At 54.6% G+C, this 10,492-nt stretch overlaps 1 protein-coding gene across 1 annotated transcript; it reads right to left on the reverse strand.

The window, feature by feature from the left end:
• Positions 1 to 918: 918 nt before the first annotated feature.
• GINS4 (GINS complex subunit 4) lies at positions 919 to 7,051 on the reverse strand. Its single transcript, XM_037886456.2, has 7 exons — positions 6,850 to 7,051; positions 6,111 to 6,197; positions 5,210 to 5,323; positions 4,606 to 4,703; positions 3,727 to 3,815; positions 3,131 to 3,221; positions 919 to 1,871 (listed from the first exon to the last, which is right to left on the reverse strand). The coding sequence occupies exons 1-7, from the start codon at positions 6,943 to 6,945 to the stop codon at positions 1,775 to 1,777; spliced, it is 672 nt and encodes a 223-aa protein (XP_037742384.1). The 5' UTR covers positions 6,946 to 7,051; the 3' UTR covers positions 919 to 1,774.
• Between the last annotated feature and the right edge of the window lie 3,441 nt (positions 7,052 to 10,492).

The following is a 10,492-nucleotide window of genomic DNA, read 5'->3' on the forward strand; positions in this document are numbered from 1 at the left end:
ACTGCTGGAAATGGCCCACCTTTATTATCACTACAAAAGGTCCCCTGCCCCACCTCTCCTGCTGGTAATAGCTCACCTTACCTGATCACTCTTTTTATAGTGTGTATGGTAACACCCACTGTTTCATGTTCTCTGTGTATACAAAATCTCCCCACTGTATTTTCCACTGCATGCATCCAATGAAGTGAGCTGTAGCTCACAAAAGTTTATGCTCAAATAAATTTGTTAGTCTCTAAGGTGCCACAAGTACTACTTTTCTTTTTACAGCTTGTACAGATACCCTGCCTGTCCCCACGGGAGGAGCCTTCCCAGGGTGCTGGGAGCAATCTCCAGTCCAACACCCAGGCCATTCAGGACCCCATTCACCTAATGAGGTACTAATGGCAAAGCTTCCTTTCCCCATTAATACCATCAAGCTGGCAATCAAGGAAACAAGCGAGCAGCCCTTTCACACTGTGCTGAGGTAACCTGGTATTTAGCACATTCTGAACATTAAGCTATTGTTCCTCCCCACTCCTCCCCCACACAGAAGGGTCTGCCCAGCACTCTCTCCACTTCTAGCTCCCGGTCACTCCCACCTCTACTATTTGCAATGGAGAATCTGTGCACTGTGCTTTTTGGCTGAATGGATCACCTGGCAAAGGGCAGTGCTTAAACTGGAGGTGGGCAGGTCACAAGAGGGTCACAGACCTGGCAACCAACATCCCATCAAGCCAGGATGCCAGTCTTTCTAAAGCTGTGGCTCCCAGAGTTTGACACCAACCACCCGCTTTTGTTGGACCACGGTAAGCACTGGTGCCCCTGTGCTTTACACCCAAGAGGAGGCACAGACCTGGAAACTGGAATGCTCATTGGGGGAAGGCTGGGCGGCCCATGCCCAGGCCATGCTGGATGCAGTCTGGAACACAGGCTGCCGGCTTTCAGGAAGAGTCACAGATTGTTTAATGGGTGCCACGAATACAACAAAGTGAATCAGAATTGCTGTCAGGGATGCAGACGCCACCTCCTCCTCATTGATAGCTAGAGCCAGAGATACCCCACTGGTTTATTTGTGCTCTCTCAGGCCGATCATTGTACTCGCCATCCCCAGGCCTGTAAGAGCTCCACAGCGCCTGCAGGTTCCACACATGACCAGCCCCACCCCAGGCCATTCAGGGCTGATACCTGCTGCAAACCCACACAAGCACTCATCCATTGCCTAATCCCCTCCCCACACTACATTTAAGCATCTCTCCTAATTTAGCTGCACAGGAGGCTTGGACAGGATCTTGGGCAGTGGTGCCCTGTTAGGCACGCATGGAGATTTTGCTGTTGTCTTTATAACGTACCTCGCTCACACTGGCACATCCTCCTCCAACAGTCACTAACTCATTCCAGGGGGTTCTTGCCAGCCAGCTGAAATATCCGGAGTATAAGCAGGGCAATGGTGCCACCTGCTGGCTCCACAACAGAGCAGTAGCTTTGCAGAGGCTGCAGCTGGATAGAAGACCGGGCTCAGCTTTCTTTCAGCGGCAGTTCCTCATTCCCCACACAGGGGCACTTGCTGATGGCACCTTTACCTGGCTGTTTATCTTCCTGTCCTCAGGCTACAGAAAACTGAGCTGCTGGGCCCCCAGGCTGGGCCGGGGGAAGGATGGGTATTTGCAACTGTCCACAACTGCTGTGTCCCCATGTGCTGACTGGCACAACGATGCTCTCAGGTGGTCTTGTGCACGGCACTTGCCCTTCCAGACTGCAGGGCCTCCTGCCTGGCCCCTTTAAGTTTTGTGATGTTTCAAATTAGCTGAACTGCTCCTGAGGCCACCAGGGGGGCAATGGTTTTGTATCTGATCAGGTGCTGTGAGCCCTCCTCCAGGTCAATCACATATTCTCTGAAGGGGAAAGAGAGACAGGTTCAGATGGAAGGGTGGCAGCAAGCTCAGACCGAGAGGAGAGAGGTGCTGCATTCTCCTGAGGCTCCTGCTTGCTTTTCAGGGTTGCAGTGTTGGATCATATAAAAGAAGTTCTGTATTAAAATCACAAATGAGTTTGATTCCCCATAGTTTAAATTCCAGGGTATTACTAATTAAGAGGTCTCTTGGTTTTTGGTACTGTTTCTCTCCCTCTCTGTGTGAAACTTGCAAGCTGCTAATTCTAAGACAGAGTCTGTTCTCAAAGCAATTCTTTGTAACAACAACTACTCACACAGAGAGAGACTCAAAGCAATACTCTGTAACAACAGCACCCAGAGGCTCCCCGCCCTTTTGTTGTATTCATCTCGTTCTGTTAACAATTGTGATTAAAATAGAGATAGAGGATGCATGTGGCTGGATTCTTGGTGTGGATAATAACTGAATGATCGGGGAGGTGCCAGCCTAAGAATCCAGTGTCCATCGGCTGAAGAAGGCGTCAAGTGGAAATAACCAGAGGACCCCCGGAGGGCAGACTGGGATCCACCCAACAGCCTCAAGAATGGGAGAACCAAAGAACAAGATAACATCTGGCAGCACGGAGCCATCAGGAATGTGCCATCTGCTGATTGATTCAGCAACAGCATGATGAAGCAATTCCCATAGACTGGCATAGGAAGAAATTCCTATAAAAATGGACTCTAGAAAGTGAGAACTTTGGGGGGGTCTGATTCTGCAAACCAACTTCCAGGAGCATCAGATGAGCATCTGACAAGGCCCTGCTCCCTCCTCATGTCCAGGCCACCTGGCCAGTGGCTTGGCATGAGCAACTCTAAGGCTGGTAACTATGATAACAACCTTGCAGAACCTCTGTGTGTGTGTGTGTGTGTGTATGAATGAATGTGTGAATAAATATGAAACTGAATGGAAAGTTATAGCTATAACTAACTGCTTACTATGATTCTTTCTGTATTCACAATAAATGTGGCACTTTGCCTTTTCCCCTTTAATAAGCTCCTGCTGGTTTTTATTTTATTGGTATAACAGCCGCGGCAACATGACCGGATTAGGCAAGGAGGAGGGGTGCTGCTCCATCCAGCCCACCCACCCACAGCTACACAGGCAACTCGCAGAGACGCCCCCCTGCACTCTCCGCTGCGGGAAGCTGAGCAGAATACAGTCGGGATGGCATTTCTAAGGCATGTGCGTATCAGTGCACAGCAAAGCAATAGGCCACCTACCTCTGCTCATCAGTCTCTGGCTCCACCAATATGTTTTCCTGCCTCTCCTGCACCCTCAGGAATACAAAGGAGTCCAGGTTGGGTTTGGGAACTGCAAGGAAAGTGACACACTCAGCCCTGTCCCTGGGCTCATGTGACTGAGATCAGGGCACTTTGTGCTGCACGAGCCACTCCTGGGAACAGTCTCTGCTCCTCTGCAGGACCTTCACGCGGAGCTGGGATGCTCATGAGGACACAGTGCAATGCTGGTCACTAGCCCCACAGGTGACTGGCCAGCCCCATATGCACCAGCCAACACATACTTGAGACGGCAGGAGAGTCAGAACACAGAGACCAGTGTAAATAGCCTGGTGACCCCCTTGTCTCTCCCAAGAGGGCGATTCTAGGAGAGGGCGGTGCAAACATATCCAGAACAGCTTCTAAAGGGCCAGCAGTGTGGAGAGGGCCATGCTCAGACACCTGCCTCTTCCAAGCACTCGCCGGAGCTCTAGCGCTTACACTGCTTGCTCTCTAGGACTTCAGGTTACTCCAGGGCTCGTCCCCAGAGAGCCACTGCTAGAATCCTCTTGCCTGTACTGCAGCCGGGCTTCTCTTACCCAGTCTCAGGAGATCCACTTTCTGCAGGTTTGGAGGCATGTGTTTCAGGGCCACATTTTTCAGGTAGGTTTCTGTGTTCGCCATGTACCTGAAACAAACAGCCCTTATTGTCAGTCAGATCACGGCAAAAGCTGGTGGGCCAGAATGGACTCCAGGTACCAGCGAGACACGCTGAACCCGCAAGCACGGTGGGAAGACAGCAGCAAGCGGCTGGGTCTGGAGGGACAGAAGCTGAAATGAAGACTTCTCTGCTCCAGCAAAACAGCGCACACAAATCCTTCAGCACCCAAGGGCACAGCCTATCTCCAAGGGAAAGTGACACAAAAGGCAGTGAGGGCTCTTCCCACTGGCAGGACTCGGGCAGCAGAGGGAACTTTTCTGGCATAGTTTAGTGGGTGGCTGAAGTGAGACTGCCCCTAGATACCTCCTTGGCCAATGGCCTGCCACAGTTTGCCAGTGGAAGGCTGACTGGAGACAGGAGAGGAAGCTGTGCAGCAGGACGAGGCTCCGGTCATGAATCTGGCATGCACACGGAAGGAGGCAAGTGGGCAGACACCAAGACTGATGAAGGCTGAGCGGGGATCTTTTTTCAACGCCTTCCCAGACAGTCAGGAGCGCTCAGGGCCAAGCCTCTAGCTTCACTGCAGGCCCAACAGAGAGCGAGGGACTCGTTAGCTGGTCACTAGGGGACAAGGTTTTTCCAACCAAGCTGCCACAGCCAAGTTTGCCAAGGGAGGATCTACAGCATGTGAAGCGGAGGCACAAAGGGAGAGCCAGAGTGCATACAACCCCAGTTCTGGCCTGGACCTAGTTCTACTGCGCAGTAGAACAAGACCTGGCTAACCCCGCTGCCCAGCCCTCCTTCCATACCTACTCACTCTTTAGCAAAGGCAAACTCCTCTGGAGAGAGGATGGAAGGCTCTCCTTCCGCTCGGGACTTCTCCTTCTCCAGGATATGGGGGAAAAACTTCTCGATCTGCAGGGGAAGAAAAGCCCCAAAGAAGAGCCAGCTGTGATCGAAACAGAGAGCTCCATCATAGGCAGCTCCCAGCATCCTCCCTTCTATAGCCAGAGGGAATCTGTCGCTGCAGATTGGTGAGGTGCAAAGGTGGCACATCTGCCCTGGGATTAGTTCCGGACCCACGCAGGGCTGTCTGCGCCTGAGAGGTGGGATGGCAATGGAGTTTCCAGGAGGAAGATTGCACTGTGCTGACCCTCCACAGGGTAATAAACATGCTCACCACAGCACTGTGACCCCCCCCACCAAGTCACTGTGATACCCAGAACAAGGTGCTGCGCTTGACAGCAATGAGGAATGGATTCCCCAGGTGAACCTTCTGGTCACTCTAACCAAACATGTCAAGGGCCCATGACTCAGAGCCCCGGACCAAAGCAATATGCTTTTGATGTGGCCAGAACGCCATGCCTCCAGCCACTCTCTTAAGAGTCACCTTGCCATGGCACAGAATAGCAGGGTGTTACCTTCACAAGCCTGCAGCGCAAGTAGCTGCTGAGGACATAGCGGATCCTCTCAATCTCCATGCGGTGGATGCTGACCTTCAGGTCTCCGTGCTTGGCTCGTTTCAGATTTGACTCCTGCAAAGGGGCACATGGGGGGAATATCAGACTGTTCAAACACTCAATAGCTAAAGACACAGAGAGGCCAATGTCCGCAGACTGAGCCCCGGGAAAGACCTAGATTGCAGCTGCCTCTTGCAGACAGAGCACCTGCACCACGAATGCAGGTTACCACCCCTCACTGCCACATGGGAACCAACACATGGGACAGCTCCTTGGAAAAGGGAATCCAAGAACCACATGCCAGATTTTGCAGTATATAGGATTTGGGCAGGTAATGGCCATTGGCCAAGACTGCAGATGGTTGATTCTGTCATCCAGGCAACTGTGAGTCTGCCTGGAGCAGGAGATTTACACCACCTCTGTAGCAAACAACTGCACAAAGAACCAGGAACTGGCTAGCAGCACTGCCCCCATGACCAGCCCACTTTGGCGAACAACAAGCTGCAGGCCAGGATGAACAGCAACCACGCTGAAGGCCCTATAGAATAGCAGACAAGGGCAACAACAACAGCTGATGCCAATTTTAACCTCTGTGACTAACAGCAACACGCCAGGAGCCTGGGGGCTCTTGCTGCTCTCAGCACATAGCATGAACTATCACTGCTTGGGCAGAGCATGCAGGTTAACCACAAGATGCTCAGAACTACATCCACCCTCTGTGGGGGACACTGGAGAGGGGGACGGATAGAAGCACTGGCCCGACTTAGGCAGGGGACCCCAGGGCACGGAGTTTAGCAATAACAGTATGAACCTGCCCAGCCATTCCCAACCCCTGCCCCCACCTGTGCCCCCAGACACGCACCATGTGGTCCAGCTGCTCCATGACACACTCCACGATTTCAGACTTGCTCTCCAGCAGCTCTGGGGCAAACTTCTCATTCAGCCAGGCCTGCCAGCACAGTAGAACAGTGAGCCACAAACCGGCCTAACACTGAGCCCCCGTGATCTGACCCACCAGCCCCCACTCCCCTCCCGGAGCCGGGATAGAACCCAGGAGTCCGGGCTCCCAGCCCCTCCCGGAGCCGGGATAGAACCCAGGAGTCCGGGCTCCCAGCCCCTCCCGGAGCCGGGATAGAACCCAGGAGTCCGGGCTCCCAGCCCCTCCCACCACTCCCCTCCCGGAGCCAGGATTGAACCCAGGAGTCCGGGCTCCCAGCCCCTCCAACCACTCCCCTCCCGGAGCCGGGATTGAACCCAGGAGTCCGGGCTCCCAGCCCCTCCCACCACTCCCCTCCCGGAGCCAGGATTGAACCCAGGAGTCCGGGCTCCCAGCCCCTCCAACCACTCCCCTCCCGGAGCCGGGATTGAACCCAGGAGTCCAGGCTCCCCTCCCCAAGCCGGGATAGAACCCAGGAGTCCGGGCTCCCAGCCCCTCCGACCACTCCCCTCCCGGAGCCGGGATTGAACCCAGGAGTCCGGGCTCCCAGCCCCTCCCACCACTCCCCTCCCGGAGCCGGGATTGAACCCAGGAGTCCGGGCTCCCAGCCCCTCCGGAGATAGAACCCAGGCGTCCGGGGCCCCAGGCTTCCGGCCCCACCCACCTGCTCCAGGCTGCGGATGAGCTGGGCGGGGGTCAGCACCAGCTCCTCGCTGCTCCCGTCCGAGTCCCGCTCGCGCAGCTCCGGGCCCTCCGCCATCCCGGCTCGAGGCTCCCGCCAACGGCGGGCGCGCGGTGACGTCAGCGCGCTCCGCACGGCGGCCGGGGCGTCTCCTGGCTCGCGAGGCCGCTTCCCGCGCGCCCGCGGCGGCTTAAAGGGGCCGCGACGCCCGGCCGAAGACCCGGTCCCCCGGGGCCCCTCCGCCTGCGCGGCGCTCAGGGGTCTCAGCCGGCGTCCGGGGACAGCGCTCCCTGGGCCCGCGCCTCTGCCCCCGCGGGTGCACGGGCAGGACAGGACACAGGGGCGGACGGACAGACGGGTCTGTGGACAGACAGACAGAGGGATGGACGGAGAGACGGGATCCCTGGACAGACGGACACAGGAATGGACGGAGAGACGGGGGACCCGCGGACGGACAGAGGGACACAGGGGCGGACGGACAGACGGGTCTGTGGACAGACGGACACAGGAATGGACGGAGAGACGGGGGATCCGCGGACGGACAGACGGACAGAGGGGTGGACAGACGGACACAGGGATGGACGGAGAGACGGGGGATCCGCGGACGGACAGACGGACACAGGGGTGGACAGACGGACACAGGGATGGACGGAGAGACAGGGGATCCGCGGACGGACAGAAAGGTCAGTGGACAGCCGGACAGAGGGATGGACGGACAGATGGGGGATCCGCAGACGGACAGACGGGGGATCCGCGGACGGACAGACGGACACAGGGATGGACAGACGGGTCAGTGGACAGACGGACAGAGGGGTGGACGGACAGACGGGGGATCCGCGGACAGACAGACGGACACAGGGATGGACAGACAGACGGACACAGGGATGGACAGACAGACGGGGGATCCGTGGACAGACAGACGGGTCTGTGGACAGACGGAGAGAGGGATGGACGGAGAGACGGGGGATCCGCGGACGGACAGAGGGACACAGGGATGGACAAACGGGTCTGTGTACAGACGGACGGGGGATGGACAGACAGACAGGGGATCCGTGGACAGACAGACGGGTCTGCGGACAGACGGACACAGGGATGGACGGAGAGATGGGGGATCTGTGGACAGACAGACGGGTCTGTGGACAGATGGACACAGGGATGGACGGATTCACAGACCAATGGACAGACTGATGGATCCATGGACAGACCTAGGGATGGTCAGATTCTTGACACTTTGCTGGACAGACAGACAGAGGGATGAGTCCATGGAAGGATCGATAGCAGAATGGAGGAATACATAGATGGATGGACGGACCTTGGTTGTGAGTGGGTTGTGCAGGCCCCTACCAGAGCCACCCCCCTGATTTCCCCACACCACAGCCCCCATGAGCATCTGCACCCCCTCCTGGTGTGCAGCCCAGGCCAGCACTAGCCGCATCCTCACCCCAGTGTGAACATAATGGCACTGTGTCCTGGTGACCTCTTAGCATTCAGCGGCTTCAGTTGGGAAACTGGACCGCATCATGCCAGGCACTGCACCCACACACAGGGTCACTAGTATTGTGGGAAGGTGTGGGGCCCAGCCCCGTTGTGCAGGGTGCTGCACACATACACACTGAAAAGTCAGTCCCTGCCCCAAGAGCCTGCGTTCCTGTAACTCTCTACTAACTTGGATGTGTTTAGTTGTGTGCCATACAAACAGCTGTCATTCCATCCCAGTGGTGGCTAGGGATTGGGGATGATTCCTCCATATCTGCAAAGTGCTGCAGGATCGATCAAGGCAAGATGATGACGACGATTATTCCTTCTCACAGCAATTGTGCTGTTGCAGCATCCAGTAATGCAGCTCTCTGCTGGCTTCTCTGAGAAGCTCTTCCAGTGAGCGGCTGTTCTACTCTTGACTTTAAGGCTGCATGCTCATCTCAGATGTGGGAGAGTACAGTAAGTAATTTTACTTTTCATGCTGGTGTGTCATCTCTTTTTCTCAGTTTTTGCCTATTACACACCTTGACTTTCTAAATATAAAAATTAGGATCCTTTTTGGTAGTCTCAGTTGTTGCCTGATTTGTCTGTGCTCTAGAGCAGGGGTTCTCAACCATTTTTACTCTCTTAGGTCCCCCCCAACATGGCATAAAAACTCTGAGGCCCACTTGTGCCACAATAACTGGTTTTCGGCATAGGAAAGCCAGGGCCAGCATTAGAGGTAGCATGCAGGGCAATAGCCTGGGGCCCCATGCCACAGGACCTCCCACAAAGCTACTTTGTTCAAGCTTCGGCTTCAGCCCCGGATGGTGGGGCTTAGGGCCCCGGCTTCAGTCCCATGTCGTGGGGCTTTGGTTTTCTGCCCTGGACCCTAGCGAGTCTAACACTGGCCCTGCTTGGTGGACCCCCTGAAACTCAGGGGGCCCCAGATCCCTGGTTGAGAACCACTGCTCTGGAGAATAGCACTAAATCTTCTCTCCTACACTCTCCCAAGGTAATATGCATTTTAAAAACTGAACTCCTGTACATATTTTGAGAGCATGAACTTAATACCAAATAAAATGGCTGTACATCATAGGATACATACATCCAAATACATGCTGCATATACACGATTCCTTTAGCTGAAAAGAAACATAAGGGTACATTTATGTATCCAAACCCACCATGTTTCCCAGGAATCCAAGATACTAGGATATATTACTCAGTGGTTGGTTCTTGGTTGCTCCCAGAAGGGTAATTGTAAAAACATTTCCAGTACAAATTATTATTTTAATTTCATGATAAGGAGCTGCTCTGTGAAACTATGAGGTAAGAGAACAAAAAGATCAAGGAAAGCAGATTTGGAGGAGGGCGCCTTTGGGCTTTTATTTTTTTTAGAAGCACTTTGTGCTTTTACAAAAAGTTCTTGTAACAGAAACGATAAAAAATCACCCAAAGCCATGGTGCTTTATAGTCCTGTCTGTTACAGACCCCACCTCCAGGTTAACTGGAATATTACCTATTTTGACAATCAACCAGTAAATACAACATCTAGATGTAAAGACATGGCAAAGGCATATACACAAGTCACGTGTTATATTAATTTCATGTTTGCTTTAATATCTGTCTTACAAATTCCTTTTCTGTCTGTTTGGAAAAAACACTTTACCATCAGATGTAAGCTCAGGCCTTTGCATCACTGAGCAATTCTGAAAACTCCTTCATGCTGCCCTAGAACAAGGCACAGATTTTGTTCTGCAAAGCATTTGTGTTATGCTAGCGTTTACAGGCCCCAACCAAGACTGGGGCCTCATGGCGCTATTTGCTGTACATACATATAGTAAGAGACAGTTTGCCTTGACGAGCCCCATTCCAACCCCTTCCCGGAAGTCCCCACCCCAGCTTCACCCCCTCCCTGCCCCCAGGGGGTGCAGGAGGGGTGCCGGGTGTGGCGGGGGCTCAGGGTGCAGGGAGGTGGGATGTGGGGTGCGGTGCAGGAGGGGCGAGGGGTGTGACGGGGTTGGGGTGCAGCAGGGGCTCAGGGCAGGGAGTGCAGGAGGTGTGCAGGGTGTGGCAGAGGGCTCAGGGCAGGGAGTTGAGGTATGGGGTGCAGGAGGGGTGAGGGGTGCAGCAGGGGGTTGGGGTGCAGGGTGCAGCAGGGGCTC

This window comes from Chelonia mydas, chromosome 26 (genome assembly GCF_015237465.2).
Source record: "Chelonia mydas isolate rCheMyd1 chromosome 26, rCheMyd1.pri.v2, whole genome shotgun sequence".
Lineage (NCBI taxonomy): Eukaryota > Metazoa > Chordata > Testudines > Cheloniidae > Chelonia > Chelonia mydas.

Excerpts from the sequence above, each read along its gene's own strand:
- GINS4 (XM_037886456.2), bottom strand. The coding sequence starts at position 6,945 with ATGGCGGAGGGCCCGGAGCTGCGCGAGCGGGACTCGGACGGGAGCAGC. Across the intron at positions 5,324-6,110 it reads TGGAGCAGCTGGACCACATG|GAGTCAAATCTGAAACGAGC; the intron begins GTGCGTGTCTGG and ends GCCCCTTTGCAG. Across the intron at positions 4,704-5,209 it reads TGCGCTGCAGGCTTGTGAAG|ATCGAGAAGTTTTTCCCCCA; the intron begins GTAACACCCTGC and ends CTTCCCCTGCAG.